The 21,843-nt window shown below is 43.5% G+C and overlaps 2 protein-coding genes across 2 annotated transcripts in view; one reads left to right on the top strand and one right to left on the bottom strand.

Moving 5' to 3' along the window:
* Window positions 1-11: 11 nt before the first annotated feature.
* LOC109626521 (endoplasmic reticulum metallopeptidase 1) lies at window positions 12-16,939 on the top strand. Its single transcript, XM_020082544.2, has 16 exons — window positions 12-121; window positions 912-1,285; window positions 3,713-4,017; window positions 5,553-5,680; window positions 5,784-5,889; window positions 6,313-6,459; window positions 6,603-6,695; window positions 8,521-8,733; window positions 8,903-9,123; window positions 9,970-10,144; window positions 10,722-10,912; window positions 11,069-11,221; window positions 11,761-11,963; window positions 12,074-12,189; window positions 12,347-12,510; window positions 13,498-16,939. The coding sequence occupies exons 2-16, from the start codon at window positions 1,008-1,010 to the stop codon at window positions 13,672-13,674; spliced, it is 2,670 nt and encodes an 889-aa protein (XP_019938103.2). The 5' UTR covers window positions 12-121; window positions 912-1,007; the 3' UTR covers window positions 13,675-16,939.
* Window positions 16,940-17,519: 580 nt separating this feature from the next.
* ric1 (RIC1 homolog, RAB6A GEF complex partner 1) overlaps window positions 17,520-21,843 on the bottom strand; it is a 32,411-nt gene continuing 28,087 nt past the window's right edge. Inside the window, exons 24-27 of the mRNA XM_020082239.2 lie at window positions 21,504-21,716; window positions 21,222-21,399; window positions 20,940-21,128; window positions 17,520-20,773 (exon numbers count right to left, since the gene is read on the bottom strand). Coding sequence (XP_019937798.2) covers window positions 20,464-20,773; window positions 20,940-21,128; window positions 21,222-21,399; window positions 21,504-21,716 — 890 coding nt within the window. The 3' untranslated portion in view covers window positions 17,520-20,463. The remainder of the gene's footprint in view (window positions 20,774-20,939; window positions 21,129-21,221; window positions 21,400-21,503; window positions 21,717-21,843) is intronic.

Genomic DNA, 21,843 nt, shown 5'->3' with positions numbered 1-21,843 from the left:
ACCAAGGACACAGACAGAGACAACACCGACAACAACACAGACGCTGAAGTGAGAGCGCTTCTTTACGAGGAACCAGCTCCAGCAGCCACCGTCACCAGATGTCATGTTAGATAAATAGAGTGTAAGCGCTGATTGAAATGATCACTTCATCTGTATGACAGTAATGTTTATTTCACATATAAAGATCATTAAAGAACTGCATCTTATCACAATATAATGATGTCACAGTATTTATAACAGGTACCAGTCTGCGTGGTGATCATGTCTATGCTGATACTACTGTATTTGTACTCAAGTATTGTACTTGAAGCCATCACCTTTGTGTATAATGTAGTATTTACAGTGTACTATTGCTTTTTAAGTGACACTTTGAATACTTTTACTTGAAATGTATTGTTTTTATTGTAGTATTTCTTCTTTTACTGAAGTAACATATTGAATACTTTTACTTATAATTGAGTATTCACAGTGTAGTATTGCTTCTTTAACAGGATTAACATGTTGAATACTTTTCCCTGTAATCGAGTATTTATAATGTAGTACTGCTTCTTTTACGTGACATGTTGAATACTTTTACTATACTTTTACTACATAATAGAGTATTCGTAGCCACCAGAACTACTTTATTTTAAATTAAAAACTGTGCAAAAGTAAAACTTGAAATATAAAACCCGAGATATAAACATATGTCTATGTTAACAGTGAGTTATTTAATGGTACAGGTATCTCAGGTAGTAGACTGTTGGTCCAAACATAATCCATCAGGTTTTTATTGGTGCAGAAAATAAAGTTGAGTGTGAACTAAATTTACTCTTGCTAAAAATAATCGCATGCAGTTCTTTGAGTGTCCACGCGATGGCGACAAGGCAGCAGCACACTGATTTAATTTCCAATCGCCTCCGCTCCATCAGTTTTGTCCCTGAGCGCGACCCGTCCTCCGTCCACAGAAGGACGAGGCAGAATCTGAGAGCGGTCTCCCCGCAGCCGATGCACTGCTGGACTCAAAGATGGAGAGCGACACCACGGTCCGCAGAATAAAGCCTTACGGGACGCAGAGTTACGCGACGCCCGACGACGACGGCTCCTCCCGGCACCGGTGCGGGGACAACGGCTACAGCGGCGACCCGAAGAGGAAGCCCGAAGTGAGCCTGTACCTGCTGCGGGAAGGACTCGCAACTTCCCTGGTGTGTGTGTTCGTGCTGGCGCTGTGGGGACTGGTTCATCTGTCGCTACGGCAGCTCGTCATCGGGAAGCCGAGCGGAGAGTTCAACGCGGTGAGAGCCAGGTGAGCTTGCGTGTCTTGTCCTCTCCTCGCCCCGGCACTTTGTCTGTCGGTTGACGGGCTCGTAGCAACACAGCCCCGGCTAACCTTTCCTCCAGTTTGACCCGCCTAGAAACCAACCACTGCCGGGTCCACCTCCACCTTCAGCTCCGAGGTAAACACCGGGACGCGGTGAGACGGAGGAGCGTGGCCCGGGAGAGAGGAGCCACAGTCGCCTCCGTCTAAAACCCTGCTCCGAGTCTGATAGATAACAATAACGTTATTACATAATTATTATCACATGCTTCTGTGGACTGTGCACCTGATCTCCATTGTTTGTGTTTTCATGAGACAGCCTCTGTGTCCCTGATCCATTGAACATTGAGACAAATCATGAAATAGAAAGAAACTTGGATAAAGTCAAAATCCAAGATGCTTAAAAAGTGTATTTAGTATAAACTCCTGTCAGTGGAATTAATTATTAACAATGATACAACTACTACTGAGAATAATTAAACTGTGTTTACACTTACAAGGAGTTTTTACAATAGATGAAAAATAAAGGAGAGGACTTTCTTCTCCATGTTTCTTTTGTTTTCTAGATTTAACTGCTTAAGTTGCAATCGACAGATTGATTTGAAAGGGATCAGTAGCTGCAGCCAGTTTAAAAATGTCTTTCTGCATAATCATTCATAGTTTCTTAAAAGAGCAAGGAAGGTCAAGGTTGCGGGAAACAGACATGGCAATATCACAAGGGTTGTAAAATGTATATTGATTAACGTATTTATTAAAATGGCCTAGTTTCCTGAAATATTGCTTACAACAAAGAAATGTAACCAACGCTTGATATTTTAAAGATCACTGTAACTTGAAAAAAATATATAAATAAAAAGTAATCATAGATGCAACCAAATCTAAAGAAGTTGAATTACATAAATAAAAACAATGTAAACGCAAATCTTCTCCACATTGAACATTTTCATATCTTCGAGCAGAGGCACAGATACAATACGTCTATTAAAGTCTCATATCGGCCGATTCATATGAGCCAGCTGATAAATCAGCCCGGCACTAATACTGACACAGAGGGGTCCACTTTCCCCTGAATACAGCACGAACATGAACCACAAACATGGCAGCCAGCACAACGATAGAAAAGATTATCTACAACATCTGGTTGATTAAAAGAAGCTTTAAAAATCTCAAACCAGACGTCCACTGAGCTGCACAGGGCAGCAGTGCACGTGTGTTTCAGTCCGAGAGGCAGGGATTACAGCACTGACTCTGAAGTCCAGCTCTTGAAAGCACTGGGCAGTGGGATTTGCCATCATTTGGCTGGTAGTTCCATAAATAAGTCATGCATGCTGCATTTCAACTGATTAGGGCTCTGAGCTTTATGGGTCACAATTATGGCTTTCATGAGCTCAAGCAAATCCTCATGTGAATTATAAGCATCGAAAAGCGTCTCGGAGGTTAATGCAGGAATCGAGCGAGAGCTGCAGTTCAGTCGATATCTTAATGTCATGTGGTGCCGCGGGGATGTTTGGGATCAAGAGTAAAAGCCAAGAAGACCAAATATTTCCTGTTGCTAATCGTACCTTGTAAAAGCAGAAATACAACTCAATGACTGAGAAGAGTCAGTTTTGCTCTGAACCTGTCTTTTGATGACTGTGGTCATCTGACTGGAAAGTTCCTCTTTCGTTATTGTTTTTTATTGCTGGATTAACATATCATAAAGGGTGAAATACGCCTTTTACAATTTCTCAGACATATTCTCCTGGTCTGAACAGATTTACTGTTACAGAGTGAGAGCCACAGCATTCGTCCTTGAAAAATCTAATAGTTCTTCTCTTATTAATGGTCTGATAGTTTCAGACCTGGCTGATGGGCGGATAGCAAACATTCCTCTGTATGTGTTCATGGAAGGCTGACTTGTAGGAGCCACCGATCAGACTGACACGACATCTTCTAGCTTTGCTAACTCTCATAAAGCTTAATTAAAACCAACAGTATGTGGAGTAAAGGGCTCACACACACAAATATTTAATAAATTACAACCAGTGCAGTTTTTTATTATCCAACATAAATGAATGCATCTTATCTCCAGTTGTCAGAGCTGTAAAAAGATAAATTATCTGCGTATAAACCATGTGCAGGTTAGTGAAATGCTATTCAAATGGTCTCACATTCAATATGAGTCCAACTTGGATTTATTTCAGCACAAACTGTGTGTGTGTGTGTGTGTGTGTGTGTGTGTGTGTGTGTGTGTGTGTGTGTGTGTGTTTACTCTAGATGAAGGTTTGAAACGCCATGTTGATTCGCAAAAGGGAATTTGTGGGTTGTGAGCACACATGCTGTTATAAACATACAATGATTAATTGTCTTTGAACAGTAACATCGACCTTGAGCTATCTTCTTCCCTTTCCCTTCCTGCCTCCCCTCACTATCTAGAGTGCACTTGGAGCAGATCACCCGCGTCGGCCCGCGGCCGGTGGGCAGTCAGGAGAATGAAGTCCTGACAGTGGGCTACTTGTTGGAGCAGATTGAGAAAATCAGGGTGGAGACAGCAGCGGGCCCCAATAAGCTCACGGCAGATGTGCAACGTCCAACCGGAACGTTCTCCATCGACTTCCTCGGGGGCTTCACCAGCTTCTACGACCGGGTCACCAACATCGCTGTCAGGCTGGAGCCCAAGGGTGGAGCCAAACATCTCATGCTGGCCAACTGCCACTTTGACACAGTGGCCAACAGTCCAGGTACATTTCAGCCTGGTGCTTGTGTGAGAGCTTTCCTGAAGACAGTGAGAGCGGGGGAAGCGTCTAACACATACAGGAAACCATCATAAAACTGTGTGCCAAATTTAGATTACTAGAAGAAAGAGAGAGAACTTTCAGTGGTCGAAATGTGTGTAAATGCAACAGAGCAATCCTCTGAACTGTGTTTTCGTCTCTGTGCGTGGGTTTGTTTCTTTGTTGGTTGGTTTCTTTGTGAGCAGGATACACAAAAACTACTGAACAGATTTCCTCAAAACACAGAGGAAGGATGGGACGGGACAGAACCCTTTAAAGTTTAGTATGGATCAGGACACACGGGCAGATCCAGGATTTCTTATTTCCTGTTTACATTTTCAAACAATCAGATCCTCACAAATGTTGCAGCTCTTTTCCTGACAGTGTGTAGATGCCGTCAATTGTTTACCAATGTATACACCCTCTGAGTTGTTTTGATGAAGATAGTACCCTCATACATGTCCCTTGTTATTAACTATAGTCATGTAGGCAAGACTGAGTGAAATCAAAACTGCAAGACAATCCAGAAAATTCCGATCCCATAAATTATTACAAAGTGCCACATTGTGCTTTTAACAGGGAGCAGCCCAAAGCAATCATGGAGTCATACCTAAGCTGTAATACAAGTGTTTGTTGAGGATTGACTGTATCTTCTCATAATTTGTCTGCGGGATGTTTTTTGCCGTTTAACCTCACTCTGTAGAACCTGTTCCAGTTCTGCTTCAGTTCTTACACACACTCTCTCACTCTTTCGTGCACAAACAGCCTCAAGGCCAAAAGCAAATTGATCCAAAAGGTGTGGACTGGGAAGATACACACACATTTCTCATGCCGCCTGCTGCCATTTTAAAGTTCTCGGAATTCCAAACATTCGCTGGTGTAAAAAATAATGGAAAAAAGAAAGAATCAAAGGAGAAGTGCATAGTTTGAATATATGTGCAGGCGAGCATGGTTCTTTGAGTCTACACACTGCACATAGTGTGAAGTCTCACAGAGCTTTTTAGGGAGGAGGATTAATATGTCGCTGACGTTTAGTGGCAGTGACAGAAGCATGAATGTGCCCAGACAGTGAACGGGCTTCCACCCCCACCTCACGAACTCATGTAGCCCAGAAAGCCGGAGCACATGACGTCTCACTTCAGCTCTATGATCTATCGGTTATTTCTTTTTCTCCCTTCTTTGCATTTATCCTGTGTTCCTCACCAGAGCTGTGTCTACTCGTGCATCACATGCTCTTTTCTTCTACCCCTTCCTGTTGCCCCCTTTTCCTTTGTGCTCTCGCCATCATACAAGCAGTGAGATTACAATCTCGTATTTGTAAATGTGTGTTATTCTGGTGCACGCCAGAGTTTTCAGCTCATTCTCTGTTCTTTTATCTCACATTGAGCCGCTGGGTTTTCCCTGATTTGAGATAGTTCCACGTCTTTGTATGTAAATGCCAGCCCTATCTAACCCTTTGTTTGCCTGATACCGATGTGACAACACTGGCTTTCCCGTCATAGGTGCCAGCGATGATGCAGTGAGCTGTGCCGTGATGCTGGAAGTTCTCCATTCTCTGGCCAACGACTCCACTCCTCTTCAGCATGGAGTTGTGTTCCTCTTTAACGGGGCAGAGGAAAATATCCTGCAGGTGAAATGACTTGCTTGTCGACTTCTCTCTTAGTCTTTCATATTTCACTTTCAAATTCTTACTTGATGTATTTTCTTCTCTGTTTTCTCTATCTCTGCATCAGGCCAGTCACGGTTTCATTACCCAGCACCCTTGGGCCAAGCAGGTGCGCGCCTTTATTAACTTGGAGGCTGCAGGTGTTGGGGGCAAGGAGGTTGTTTTCCAGACAGGTAATTCAGCATTCGTGTTTGAATGGTCTACTTTAATTCTCAGCTGTACGTTCTCTCCCTGCTTTGCTCTCTGTGTTAGTTTTCCTTTAATTTGGAAAACTTGCAAAAAAAGAGTGTGTAGGAAGTTTTGCAGTCACAGATTCTGCCTTCCATCATTACAACCATTTACTGTTGAGCTATTCTGACATAACCTACACTGCCTGAGGTGCCTGTGACTTTACATTTGTATATTTAACATTATCTGATGCTTGGCACAACAGATGCATGTATTACATTAAACAAGCTTAAATGCCTACATCACCAGTGGGAAAGACATGAGAGGGAATAAACTACACCATTAAACTAAAATGACCAAACTTAGAGGAGATAACGATCAACTATATAAAATGTGTCAGCAGCTTTTCCTTTCTTTTATCCTCAAAGGTCCAGAGAACCCGTGGCTGGTTCAGGCCTACGTCCAAGCAGCCAAACACCCTTTCGCCTCAGTGGTCGGCCAGGAGGTCTTTCAGAGCGGGATCATCCCTTCTGACACCGACTTCCGCATCTACAGGGACTTTGGTAACATCCCAGGTAAGTACAGTATAAAAATGAATGGGAATGAAAGTGAATGAGTCCAAAACAAGAATCTAGTGGCTGACGGATCTACAAAGAAAAGGCGCTTTTATTTTGTCTCTTTCTGTGATCTCATGTTTTCTTTTGGGTTTGATTTACAGGCATCGATCTGGCTTTCATTGAAAACGGTTTCATCTACCACACCAAGTATGACACCGCCGACAGGATCCTGACAGACTCGATACAGAGAGCAGGTGAGCAAATAACCACGTCTGCATCCGTTCTTAAACAAGGTTCTGCTTTTATTTAACCCTTTGCAGATACACTGTCACCTGCTTGTTCTGTCTGTCAAAGAGAGAATGGTCATTGTAGACGGTCAACCCCATGTTTTATTACAAACGCATGCTGTGCATTTGTGCTTGATCCCTCAGTGTCAGATGGGTCAGCACTCTGCTGATCTCATTATTTCCCTCAGAACAAAGAAGTGCTTACATACCTACACACATATGTTGCACTTGCCCTCATTTACCTCATTTGCTTCGTCGCTGAATTATTTTGCTTAACATAGAACAGAATCCAGTCAGTCAGCACTAAAACCCAGAGACAGTTGGCATGGGTTCTCCCTTCTTCAGCAGCTACTGGTCATCTCCCTCCTCATCTCTCGTGCAAGTGAAGGCATGAATTATTAGAGAGAGAGAGCGAGGCTTTGGAGAGGGAGGTAGGAGGTATTTTTAGTTGGCGGATAAGGAGCAGATGTAGGGTGGAGAGTGGATAAAGCAGGAAACACCAGTAGCTCTGTATCTGCACAGCAGGTGTCTGGTCCAAACCTCCCAAAAATGTCCTGCGTCACAGCTTTGCTTTTAGACCAAAAAAGGGCAAGGCGCAAATGCACGATTCATTTTTGTTAAAATCAGATATATCCTGGATTTTGTAGATGTTTGAAAAACAAAATGGAAGCACAACCATTTTATTACCTTTTAAAAGGAACCTCATCATAATTTCAGATTTGTCACAATGAAATTTAGACAAGAAGATGTTGTTTACACTTGTAGGTCACAGTGAGGACTGGGCGGAAGAACAATGGAGCTTTGTTTCGCCTGTGTATGTGTGTGTGTGTGTGTGTGTGTAGGGGGGGGGGGGTAGTTGCGCAGTTATGCAACAGTTGCTCACCAGTGAATGGGACATGTAGAGGACTTCTACTTCATGATGTTGGATGTTGGATGTAGAAGTTTGTAGTGTAAATCTGCCCACATAAAGGATCAACAAGAGGTCACTGTGTTGGCCACTGCGTCCTGAGGCTACTTTCATGTCTACACACACACACACACACACACACACACACACACACACACACACACACACACACACACAATGAAAGACAGACCAATCTGTTGTAAGAGTAGTATTATTATGCTGTAATCAATAAAAAAGAATGTTATTTAATTCAAAAAGTAAAGTAGAGTGTGAGGTTTGACTCACAGTGACCAACCTTCATTCAGTGTGTGTTGTATCGTGTTGGTTTAATCGCTCATGTGATGCCTGTGTGCACATGGTTTAATCACCCCGGTGTGGGCGACCATGCGGGAATGACAAAGGCCACTTCCTCAGTTCTGCTGGTTAGAAAGTTGCATTGAGTCGTCGGGATGCAAATGACCTGTGTTTCAGGTCGTATTCCGTCTTTCTCTCCTCCCCATGCTTTTTTCTGTCCGTTGACTCTCAAATAAAGGAACTAAAGTCAAAACATAATGTTTGAAACAAACGAAAGTTAAACTGAATCATCAACAAACAGTCTACTGCACATGATGTGTCAGGTGAATGAAGGAGGGTGCCAGAGTCATTTCCTTCCTTGATTGTTGGGAAAAAATAGACATTTTAGAAACCAAAAAACACAATATTGTAAAGTATAATTGACCCTCTAGTTATTCCCACTCCCATGAATCTTACTGGCTCAGTCTGTCCCGGTTACACGTCAGGATTATCTTAAACTCTCCGACCTCCAGCTGATGAACTGCAGCAGGGTTACAGTGTTGAATTCCAGCTTTGAACTGCTTCACCTCTGAACCTACTTCCTCTGTCCAGGCGACAACATCCTGGCGGTGCTGAAGTACCTGGTGACGTCGGAGAGGTTGGCCGACTCCTCTGAGTATCGTCATGGCAACATGGTATTTTTTGACCTGTTAGGGTTTGTCGCGGTGGCGTACCCCGCTCGTGTTGGCACCATCCTCAACTACATAGTAGCCACGGCCACCTTTGTCTATCTGGCCAAGAAAGCGTCACTGCCTGGCAATGGGGGTAGGTCACAATTTCCTGTGCTGGATGTACGTTATTTCACTTCTTGTTCTGAAAATGTGTGTTTTCCTCTTTGTGGCCTGTTGCATTAATTTTCTAGATAAGTATAAAAAAAACAGTTCAGCTCTAGTTTGTGAGTTTCTTTTCTTCTTTCAACATTCATCTCTCTCAGGTGGCCGCTATGTTCGAGATCTGGCCTGTGCCACGGGTGTCACAGTGCTGTGCTGGGTAGTCACCCTGCTGCTGGTGCTGATTGTGGCTCTGCTCGTTACTCTGCTGGGTCGCTCCATGTTCTGGTACAACCATTTCTATGCCTCCATCTGCCTGTATGGGGCCGCAGCCACCGGGAAAATCATCCTCATCCACACGCTCGCCAAGAACCTTTACTACGGGGTGAGACATGGAGTTTTTACAGAGGACAGTGTTTTCTAAACTCTATAACATGTAAAACTTTTTAAGTAATAACACAAAGTCAGTCTGAGTCAGCAGTAGAAACCACATTATGTGTCACTTCACAGATTTCTGAATTACATCTGTACTGAAGTTGGAAAAACCATGAATCTCGGTCAAAGGTGAAAGTTGGAGAAATATATGATGAACGATGAACCTTGTTTTTCCAGTTTTAGCACAGAGTTCCTTTAGTTCACTGCGATGCTTCCTTTTTTCTGTATTTTGTTTGAGAAGAGGTCCAAGTGTTTCCCTGAGGCTCATGATGTCTCACTTAAAGTGCAGAGAGGAGAAAAACATGCAGTTTCTCCACCTTCACAGCGATTACAAAACAGCAGCTCTTTCTGTATGTTTCTGTCTGGCAACATTATAAAAAGGTTAGATCTCTGCATGTAAATAGAAAATCATTCAATAGACATATCATGTGTTTAACTGTAGTAACTGTAAGTTTTTCTTCCTCTGGAGCTGCAGATAACAACATTAGAAACCCGAGCTTATCGTGGCCATTTTCCAGGAAGGACACAGACCAACCTTTGTCCCGCTCCACAGGCCTCATCTCTCTAATACTGAACATTTTTTTGAAATGAAGATAAAATGGATGATGCATGAGACCTCAACAAATTTCTACAAATTGCTGGGCCACTTATAATCTGGTATTCTGGTTCAGAACTGAACATACATTCAGTAAATTAACCAAAACTAAGGTTGCAAGAAGCCTGGGTGTCATATCTGATGATGATAATAACAATGATAACAATAATATATCTGTGTGTGTTTGTGTTTTCCGTGCAGGGCGTCCGACTCGTGGAGCTGGGTGATCTGTATTTTGATGTGAGTTTACTTCTGTGGTGCTGCAGCCTGGTGTGGTTGACCCAGCAGGGCCTGTGTTCAGCCTACGTCCCCATGCTGATGGTTGCCTTCCCCCTGGTCACCCGACTGCTGCTGGCCAGGGAATTTAAACACAGAGGTAAACACTCATCTCTGCAAAGTTGGTTTGTATTGTGTCTATTTGCTTTCTTTTTTCCCAAAATGTGGAACCACTCGTTTAAAAAACACAGTGGATTCAGGTGTGTTTTTTGGTTCTCTTAACTTGATTTGGTGTTACAATTCAATTACAAACAAATAAAGCCAGGTAAATAAATAAGCTAAAATAAGTAAATAAGCCAATTGTAAGTTTTTGGAGAATGAGCCAATAGTTGATAATGCTCAAGATCGTCATTGATTAAGACTCTAATCGCAAAAAAAAAAGATTTAAATCCATCTGTGAGAGAACAGAAAACACACACGTCCACCTAGTTGCTTTTGTTTCCAGCTATAACTCTGTTTACTTTCAAATACAATGTGTGGAAACCTGTAAAGTCCTGTCATGTCGGAATACTGTTGCTGTCATATTGTACGTGAAAGTCACCCACTGTCCGTCTGACTGAATAGAAAGCTGTTAAATTAATGATGATTTAAGATGTGGCACACCTGAAAGAATACAAACAGGATGGTCTGGTCCACGGCTTGTTCTGACAAACACTTAACTCAGTATTTTCCTGCAGGGGCGTCTCTGAAGTACAGCGTCCTCTACCTGCTGGGCCTGGCATTGCCATATGTCCATTTCATGTTCCTTATCTGGGTGGTGTTTGAGATTTTCACCCCCATCATGGGTCGCAGCGGCACAGAGATACCCCCCGAGGTGGTGCTGGCCTCCCTGGTCACCCTCGCAACCATCTTTCTCTCCTCGTTCTTTGTGAGTATTCTCACAAAATACTGTTTTTATTGCTGCAGCAGCGTTTGGGTTTTTACAGGAGGGAATTTAAAGCAACCCAGTAACTGTGTGAAGTTGACTGACAGCATGGTTTATTCTTCCCTCCAGTAACATTCAGTAATTTCTTGTCCGCCTCAGCTACATTTCATCTATTTGGTACGGAGCACTAAGTGGATCCTGACTGGTCTGGGATCAGTCTTCATCATCTTGTTCCTGTTGGTGTCCTGCGGTGTCTTCTTTCCTTTTTCAGGCAGTCCAGACAGTCCCCGGCCTAAACGAGTCTTCCTGCAGGTTCTAAATCTCACAGCACACACACACACACACACACACACACACACACACACACACACACACACACACACACACACACACACACACACAGAAGCACTGACATGCAAACCTATGAATTATTCAGATTTAAATTTTCTCTTAACTAGATGGAAACATCCATATATATATATATATATATATATATATAAAGTAAAAAGTCTGAACATTTTTCTTTTCCTCATCTGATTTTTAAGACCTTTTAGTAATTGTGTGTAAGAAAATGCCTCACTCAAATGGAGAAACATTTTGGACTGAAAGTAAACCAGTAATCGTTTTTAATCAAGCTTACCTTGCATATTTTGTCAGTTCACTTCCTATTTGTTTGGTTAAATGCTCTTAATGGAAGCATGTGAGAACAGATCCATCTTTTGCATCTTTTTCATAACTATCACATATCTCTGCACAGATTGCGTTTCTCCGACTGCTCATATAAATCACAGACATCTACATGAAGTCGTTCTAGACGGAGAATGAGAATAACTCCTCTTCCCTCCCTGCAGCATACGACGAGGACTTTCCACAATCTCCAGGGACAGGTGGAGAGCCGGGACTCGGGGCTTTGGATTAACAGTTTTGACTTCACGGGCATCCAGCACATCACCCCCTACATCCCAGAGATCAACGACAGTGTCCGCACGCACTGCCGAGAGGACCGACCCTTCTGTGGTTACCCATGGTTCCTGCCAGTAAAGTTCCTCAGCAAGTCAGTAACACAGCGCCAGCACCGTCTCCATGTTTCTATTGATTGACTAATGTTACTGTCTTCATGTCCAGACTTTTTATTCCTTGTCTTCCTCCTGTGCGTATTTTCAGGAAGAACTGGTACCTTCCTGCCCCAGAAGTGTCTCCGAGCTCTCCAGTGGCATTCAGCCTTGTGTCCAAAGAGGAGACGAGCTGGGGGACAGTCAAGATGACCTTCAACGTCAAAGGTCAGTGCTGACTGGATGGAAGTTCCATGAAAGTTCCTGACATCCTCAAGCTGTTTATTACCATAATCCTTTGAATTGTTGTGAGGCTTTAAAATGTAATTTATCAACCGGCCAAAGTACGTGTGCATATTCTGTTAACTTGCCCACGTCCCACCAGGCCCCAGCCACATGTCTCTGTATCTGATGCCTCACCGAGGAGCAAGCCTGTCCACCTGGTCCTTTGGAGACGGGACACCTCAGTTTGACCTGAGTGGAGAATATTTCATCTTCTATTCTCACGGCCTCGACGCCCCAACATGGACCTTTTGGTTTGAAATACAGGTACGTCTCTGAAGCTAAAGAGACTTACAGTCGAAATCCATCTCTCTGTTGTGTATTGTTTTTTTGCTCCAGCTTCACATCCAACGTGTTGATATGAGGACAGAAATTGAATACGTGTTCTCCATCCATCCCATTCTCCTGAACTTGATATCTCAGGAATGCCTTGACGGAATTTCATTACATCTGGTACAGACATTCACTTAACAAGGAACTGATTAGAAGTTCAAAGATGGAAGTCAGGTGTCACCTCATTTAACACATTTTTGGCCATAACTCAAGAATTCATTTGCTAACTAGCTCACACCCAACATGTTTTAAATCCTCAGCAAATCCATCATGTTTGTTTGGACATAGTTTTTAAACTATTGACGATACATATAAACAGTTCATCCTTCACTGGATCCATTAAATCAGCTACAGATTTATTGCTGCTCAGCAGCTGAAAAACACTGAAACTACATTTAAATACGCTACATCTGGATTGTTATTTGGATCCGTACACTTTTCCTCATCAAAATCCAAACAACATTCCCTGGGAAATTGGTGAAAATGCTTTAAATCGTGAAAAAAAAGTCCTTAATCCTTCCCTTTGTCCACTTTTACTTCTTTCTTGGCCTGTGTCATGCCACACGTCACCTGAGGGCCTCAATCTGGGATGTCTGCAGGAGATTTACTCGGCCCGGACACAGTGGGACTGTGTCTGAATGCCTGACTGACGTGTGAAACCCTTTAAACTCCAGTTTTGGTGATTTAACTTGAAATGCGTTAAAGGCGCAGCCCTGCGCCACTGGCCAAGTCCCACACATGCCCTCTTTAAGGAATTGCATGCATGAAACGAACTCTGTGACTTTTTAAAACCTCCATTGCGTAAGCTGCATCAAGTTGAAGACATGGTGAATTGTCTAGAGGCCTCCTGGTCTGGTTTTCCCCTCACACACTCACCTCTGCTGACATTCATGGTTTTCTTTCTTTCTTTCTCTCTGTCAGCCTCCAAGAGAACCCGACCCCTCGGGCCCTGAGGGGATGATCTCCGTCGCTATCTCCTCCCATTATTTCTTTGGGGACGACCAGCGCACTGCTCAGCTGGAGGAAATGATCCACAAGTTTCCCACGTGGGCTTTTCCTTCGTTCTGGGTCAGCACCTACGACATGTACCGATACTGAGGAGCTGCACATCCATCGTGGAGGCTGACGCTAAGAGCTGAGGGCTGCCAGGGGAGCTCCAGAGACGGGGAAAGGCGATACCAAGCAACAATACTGAGGACAGGCCCTGCTGCCTTTTTTTTTTCACTCTGACACAAACACACACTCTAACACACACTCACCCTCCCGGCCTGCCTGAGAGACCCCTCACCACTGTGTCAGCAGGCGTAGCCGCTAACCGAGCAGGAGGACGTGCTGAGACATGCCGGAGGAAAGCCGAGCTGAACGCTCACAGACTGAGCAACACACTGACCACCACAAGCCTTGTGCTCACTCCTGGATCAGTGAAACGAAGGGGTTACGAGTTTCTTCCTCTTTTTTTTTTTTTAACTCAATCTGTCGTGCCTTTGCTTTGCTCGCTCACGCCATCTCAGCCCCCTCCTCCCTCTCCCTCTTGCTCACTGCCTCCTCCTTTCCTCCCCCTCTCTTACGCCAACACACGTCCTGAATGAATTGATTCGCATGGCTACCTCCACTGCTCGTTTATCAGCAAACTACTCGGGCCTTCCTCAGAGGAGAAGTGTCTCTGCCTTCCCTGTAACAAATGACACCACTACCACTGTTTGCGCTGTAGCTACAGTCACATACTGAAGAATAAAGACCTGGTTTTAATTCACCCTCATCCCGACTTTAACTGGAAACTTTGACACTTTGAAAGTCACTTTTCATCAACGCGCGCTCGTTAAACTACGTGTTTAACTAGTTTTTGTATCAGCCACGTAAACTGTGAAATTGCTCAGTACTACTACTCCTCAGTAAAGACCACTACAGTGAGTCGCACTTACAAACGTGGCGTGCCGATGCAGAACACAAAATGTGGCTGAAATCAAAATGTCAACGTTTGTCAGTGTCGGGGGGGGGGGACTTGCGTTAATGACCCTGAACCTTGACTCGGTGTGAAAACCAGCAATGCAGCTCCACGTTCGAAGTGTGTCAGCTTCGGTTTTTGCTGTTTTGCTGTTACTGTAATAGGATTTGTACTTGATGACTTCTCTGTGCTACAACTCATCTCCAGCAGCACCAGTGAATATCTATCTGGATAATTGGTTCATTAATTTAATTGTAGTTTTGCTGAAATGTATCTTGAGGATGTGAAATGATACATTGGTGCTTCTGGAGGCAGCTCACAATGTCAGTATCCACTCATTTTATGTCTGTTCCTAATCTTTGTTCTCATGTCAAGTGGAGCTGCATCTTTACTAAGTGTCACAGCTACGATCTGGTTCGTATGATCTGTTCAACACGTGATTCCACTTCACATCGTAGAAACCATAGAACATGTAAGTCCACAATGATCAAAACTTAAGTGTCTGACACCCAGTTAGCTGTTTTTTTATGGTCTTGTAAAGACTGGTTTGAATGTTATTGTTTGAGATGTTCAAATGATGTTTAGCTGAGGTTGACTAATGCTGGAGACAGAGGTTATAGATTGTGGGCAGGCTGCTTCTGTTTAGTGCAAACTGGAGATCATTAGATTAATCTGAAGATGTCAAAGAATCACGATGACTCTCCTCCCGGCCTTCGGTTTTCAAAGCTGGTCGTAAAAACCTGGGAGATTATTTGCACTTGTTTGAAATTGTTTTTTTTTTCCACTTTTGAGTTCCATCCTGTGCTTCCGTCTGGTTCCATTCACGCAAGACGAGAAACGCAAACCCGAAGGGAGGCCTGAAGAGGTTCTGCTTCCAAAGACGCAGAAAATGTTTACTATCTTGGAAACAAGCATCTCCGTGGTCTTAAGAGCTTTCAAGTGCCGCACTGTACCGCGTTTCAGCGTGAGCTAAATTGTCGTCTGTCACGTGACTTAAGTTGAAAATATAAAATCCCTCAACAACAGTTTGGAAGCTGATTGTCCAGCGCCGTTTTTTTCTTTTATGCACTGCGGGAAAAACTGAACCGAACAGCTGACGAGGAGATTTAAAAGTTCATTCTTGAAATTGGAAACATCAAGTCGACCAAAACAAGACACAGCCTGTCGAGTGTTTGTTGTTCAGTCCACACAGCTGACCAGCTCTTGGGTTCTAGTTCCTCCATTAACAGGAAGTTTGATGAAGCAGGGGCTGATGTGAGTTTTTTATTTACATGTGAGAGTTTAAATGCGACCTTTTAGCTTTTGTGTCTGATTTAAATTCTGGCGAGGAGGAGTCTGAAATTTGATTTTCAAAAGTCCTCACAGCTTCAACTACCCCCCCGTGTGTGTGTGTGTGTGTGTGGATCAGAGTCTGACTTTAAGTGACAGGCGATAATAGATCTATGCTGCTGTATAGAAAGTAATCCAGTTGACATGGAGGGCGTCTACAGGAGAGAAAAGCTTTATTAACAAATGTAAATGAATATTTTTCTAAAAAAAAAATCTGTTCTGTGGCGTCGTTTTGAGTTTTGTTAAGAGGGTGAAAAGCCAGAGATACTAAACATTTCAAGTCCAGGCAGAAACTTGACTGTTTTTTCTTTCTTTGTAGTTTTAACTGTGCACCCATTCATGGGAGGATTGTGGATGAATGACGGAGTGAGAAAACAGGAGGGATTATGGGACAGAGCAGTGAGATAGTAACGCTGTGAAACGACTTGTAATACAGCGCTGGTGCTCTAACCTTTTGGGATGAAGTGAACTGAAATAGTTTGCAGCAGAATCTAATGTATTAACGTGATTCACTTTAGACTTTTTTTTTTATTGTTCAGTGGAAACTCACTCGGCTTTATCAACTGACCAGTCGAGGGAAAACAAACACAAACGTCCATATCAGAAACAGTTTATCAGAAATCTCCTCTGACGTATCGACTAAAATGTCTTAATGCCTTGTGTTGAAGATTTTAAGTTGAATTCGTTTTTATCTGTTTATTAGTTATTTTCTTTTCAACGTCTTGATTCTCAGTCGTGCCCGTTTCTCTGAAAATTCAGTTTTTATTCTGAAGGTTGAGATTATTTTTTTAAACAATACTGATCTTTTTTTTTTTTTGTGAAACATGTGACTCTTTAGATAACTTGTGTTTCTCCTGTTTTTTTTTTTTTTGAACTGCTGTTTTGCTTCTTTTTGTTTTTTAAAATGCTGATTTGTCTGTTAGTTGGAATTGACTGTTGTGACCGGGGGATTTTTTTGGGGATCGATCTGGTGTAACAGGGTATCTGTGATCTATGGTCTAATGGTTGGGATGATTTTACATTATGCAAAAAGCTTGAATTATATTAGCAAATTGTACAGCAAATTAAAAAAAATGCTTATTAAATGAAGATTGGTTGCACTGCCCTCTTATTAACAGCATGTTCATTTCTGGGTGCACATAGAACAACAGCAGATCAGAGCACTTTAAGTTAGTGGGAGTGACGTGATATCTTATTGGTTAAGATGCATGTGGTGGAATAAGTGCTCAACATTTTACTAAGTAGAAGTTCAAGAACGTAAAAACACAAGCACATTAACTTTTCTACTTGAAAAAAGTAAGTACTTGCTTTTAAATATACTTGAAGTATTAAAAGTAAATGTACTTGCAGCATTTAGCCTATAGCACTAGGAGGCGGGGTCTCATTGTACCTGCCCACTCTGATTGGATCAATGGACCAATTAACTGGATGTTACCAAACACACAATGTGGAAGGTCAATGCTGATATATGTAGTGGAGTAAAAGTACCAGAAAATAAATCTACTTAAGTAGAGGTACATGAAAAATGGATATAAGTACAGTAATGAAGGAAATGCACCAGATAACTCACGGGTCTCTGGTCTGCCGCAAGTCATTCCCTTAGTATCTCACCCTGTTTCCTGAGGTTGCATTTAATACGTTTCAATTGTTCTCAATGAAGCAAACTAACCATTTTTAAAAATAATTTATTGATCTTTATGTACAAGGGAAAAAAACTGTAAAGTAGAAAACCAAACATGAGTAGAAAAGGCAAATGTACAAGAGTTTCTTTACACTGCATTGAGGATTATCTGCTGCTCCTGCCGAAGAAACAACACTTTTACACTGTACACCGGAGGGAGGGTGAACTGTCCACGTCTGAGTGAACGTGTGACCCCGAGAAAGTACCACGAGACGCACCTGGCTGACCCACTCCTCGCCTGCAGAGAAGGAAACCACCAAAGATCTGAAATACTGATCTTCATAAAGAGAGAGTTACGTTTCTGAGCATTGATGGTTGTTTCCGATGAGAGGGATGGGTTACGTGTTTGTGAGGTTTTCTTCCCTCTGCATAATGACTCAAGCGCTCGATCGAAGCGATTGCTTAAAACAGAAGGCCTCTGGACGTTAAGTCTTTGGTTCATCAAGTCACCGTGTTTTGTTTTTTTTCAAGTCAAGTAAAAGCTTACAGCGGAGCAGCGAGGTGGAGCTGTAGGCTCGTTCAGGGCGGGGACGAGGGTAAAACAGGGTTTAGGCCGAGTTACAACAGTACATCGGTGGAAAGTCAATTTGCCCTTTTGTTAGAGGAGAAGACAGAAACCACAGAGGAAATCTTGACTTTCAACTCGTCTTGTATAAACGCACAAGAGAGCAAACACCTTTCTAATAGCATGATTTGGTCTATCATGAAAAGTAAAAACAAAAAACTTAGAAGAAAAAAATAAGCGGAGTAACATTTCAATGCATCGCATGACGTAATACTGACGTAACTGTGATAAACCTTTTAGTGCTTATGGAGCCAATACATGACTTTGATTAACTAAAAGGATGAAAAGTCATCAGTCATAAAAAAAATACAAGCACACGTCCAGGTATCAATTCAGCAAAGATCATTCAGCTATAATGCCAATAAATAAAAGTTAATAATGATGACTAATATAATAAAATCAAGCCCATGTGATGAAAGTCACCAAACATGTCAAAGTCCGTCAACAATACAATGTGGTACACGCGTTGAATAAATCCACACAGAAGCAGGCGGAGCAACTGCTTCAGGGATTTGATATGTTCGATGGACTGAGTGAAATGTTTGTCCTGATCAGACGATGAAGGTTCGATTACACAACTACGGTCGAGACAACGATGATTCAATTTCATCCTCTTTGTCAGAACGATACCGACGCGTCACTGTGAACACTGAGATCAAATTGTCCTCCTACAGCAAAGGGACATGTCCCAAAACCTGCAGAGTAAGACGGCTTCAATAACATGATCTTAGCGAGCCGACTGAAAAAACAAAGTGTCAGGATTTGGTTTTCACCGCACGTGTCGCCCAAGACCTTTTTTTACTCTACAGCTTTAAAGGAGACGTATGATGCTTCTTCAGGTTTTCCTTCCTCTGGTCTGTTAAATGTTTATTCTGTGTGAATGTAAAAGTTCTACAAAGTTAAAAAACCTGCGGCAAAGGCGACACCCCGTCAACAGTCCTGCTGAAACTTCAACGCTCTAATGTCACATGACGTCAAGACGCCCTGATATTTGCATCAAGCACGAGATGAGATGAGCACACACCAGCTTCACCAGCTCCGCCTCCTCTCTCCAGCCTCATTGTGACGGTTGATAACTTCGATGAACTTCGACCCCCGATATTTGCTTTGCATTTGCATTTTTGAAACGGTGCCATAGCTGAAGCACAATGCAGCAACGTATGACGTCGGGGTGTTTCAGACAGAGGCTGAAAAGAGGAGCTGCAGCATCAGACATTATCAGGACAGTGATGAGTTTTCTGAACATCAGAGCAGTTAAACCTTTTCAAACAGTCACACAAATTAAAACGATGAACCTGAACGTGAACAGGATGTGTCACTTTTAAATCCGCTCACCTGCGGAACACTGAGCGATTTGATTTTTTAAAAACTTGGACCTGGGTCCCAACTCCCAATTCAAACAATTTTTTTACGCCTGCACTTCATCAAAGACGGGGAGGTGGGGGGGGCATGGGTGCATGAAAAATACATGAACAGAGAGAGGTACTGATCAGTGGTAAAACACGTCTGCACTCGCAACCACAGATTCTTCTCCAGAGACCGTTTTCTTCTAAGATCTTCATCACTTCTCATCACTGAATTACATAGAATTCATACCATGAACTTTTTAAAGAGGGACAGGGTGTACTTAGAAAAATAATGTCATCCTGTACACTGTTACATTATTGAAAAAGGTATCACAAAAATATTTTGAAGTCAGATGAGGTATGAAAAGTATGAAACACCTCTTGTGCGCACACTTCAGGCTCAGACACACTTCAGTGCATCTTGAAAATGGTTCACGGCTATAGAGCTTTGTTCTACGTGATGAGTAGCAGAATGTAGCATGATGCTGCGATCGATCGAACACACTCCGGTTGTTTGTCTCTGAGCTGATTCTTGTACCGTTTGATTCAACCAAAGGAAACAACAAGACGCTGACAAAAAATAAAATCAAGATTTCCGATAGCACTTGAACGAGTGCCACACGATTAGTTTTGGAATAAAAACCTGGTGCCTTCCTGCGCTGGTCCACAGCTTCCAAACACCACAACCCACTGGCGACCTTGTTTCTAACAGAACATTTGGTAAAATGAGGCCTGTTGGACGGCAGATGATTCCCATCCTGTTGTGCTGCGACGTCTCTGTGTCAGTCGGGCTCTGCTGCTCTCTTGGTAGCTCAGCATCCACAGGGACTCTAGTCGACACCAAGGGCAAATCTGAAGAGTGGGTAATACTGTAAGAACCTGCAAGACGTAATTTCCGTGCACGCTTGCAAACACACTCACGCACACAAATTAAGTCAATTTCCAGTCAGCCACTGCAGTTGCTGCCGCCTCCTCCGGGTGCTCGAGTTCACAGGTTGGAGTCCAGAGGAGGCCCCTGGCTTCAGGACAGGGTGCAGTCGTAGGCTCCCTCCTCGTCCCCCTGCTCCTCTGTCTGTTCTGGGGGACTGTCCTCAGAGGGGGGGCGAGGAAAACCTCCCGCAGGTTCGAGGGAGGGCAGCGACATTGGAGCCGTCGCTCCTCTGCTGTCCTCGGGTCGGGGAGCGGCAGCGCCTCCCAGACCTTCAGAGCCTCCGAGTTTGGAGCTCTGGCTGGTTGGCTGGAAGGCTTCAGGCAACACCTGCTCCGACGTCGAGTCCATCAGCTGCTGCAGCTGCGGCTGGATCAGGTTGAGAAATGGTTTGTATCCCAGGCTGGAGATGAGTCGAGGGACAGAAAAAAGTTTAGCATGAAGGTTCACATACATTTGTTTTTATATAAATAAATGAATCTGTAATAGAAACAAAGACGATAGAGAGATAAAGATTCAAACAGGGAACAAACACATCTGGACAGGTTACACCCCCGTGTTATACCAACCAGTCAGTGGAGGCCCATGTGTCGACAGCCAATAAGCCGTTCCGGACATACTGCACGGTTTCCTGGGGAACCTCTGGGCTGTCTAGGAAGCTGATCACCTGCTTGATCACGTTTGCATCCCGCAGGATCAAACCTATCACTACGCACCACTCCAGACAGCCCGCCTCCATGAACACATGGAGCAGGTACCTGACGAATACAGAGAGGAAGCAGCTGTCGAGTTACTGGCTTTGGTTTCTTGTTGAATTAAATAAAAAATACAAACTGAGACAGTGGACTCACCTGAGCTGCACCTGGGACTTGTGCGGGCCCTTGTTTGCGAGCTCCATGGAGATGTGCTCCAGCTCGGCCTGGCTCAAGCTCAGAGTGGACGAGTTCTCGTCGACCATCGTCCAATCGCCATCCACCACTGAGCTGGTTTCTGTGAGGTCTGTGGCCGAGCCGATGCTGTACTCCTCCACTAGAGGGGTGAGAACGGGAAGAAGGGGTTAAAAAAAATAAAACCAGATCACCTTTTGCAAACATGTGACTCTTTTTCTGTTTCATGAAAAGGTCGGGGATAACCTTTGTTGGTGAGCAGAGACAGGAAGGCGTCGTGTGTCTGTGGTGAGTGCTGGTTGGAGTGAGCCGACGAGGCCGTGTCCATGTCTTTGGCCCCCTGCCCGAGCCCGTCCAGCCAGGTGTTGTTGGAGGGATCTGCCTGCGGGGGCACTGTGTCCATGTCACTGTTCAACAGGCTGTCGGCTGACTGCGACTTCAACAGCCGTGTGCTCAGCACTTGGAGCAACGACAAAAAACACACAGCATGAAATATTAGTATTTTATGAATGCATGAATTCTATTTAGAACCATAGATTTCTAAAGTCCACTGAGCTAAGCTTTTAGAAACATTTAAAAAACAACA

This window comes from Paralichthys olivaceus, chromosome 18, assembly GCF_024713975.1.
Source record: "Paralichthys olivaceus isolate ysfri-2021 chromosome 18, ASM2471397v2, whole genome shotgun sequence".
In the NCBI taxonomy this organism is placed as follows: Eukaryota; Metazoa; Chordata; class Actinopteri; order Pleuronectiformes; family Paralichthyidae; genus Paralichthys; species Paralichthys olivaceus.
The sequence above is the reverse complement of the archived record's forward strand: the minus strand, read 5'-3'. Positions and strand labels throughout refer to the sequence as shown.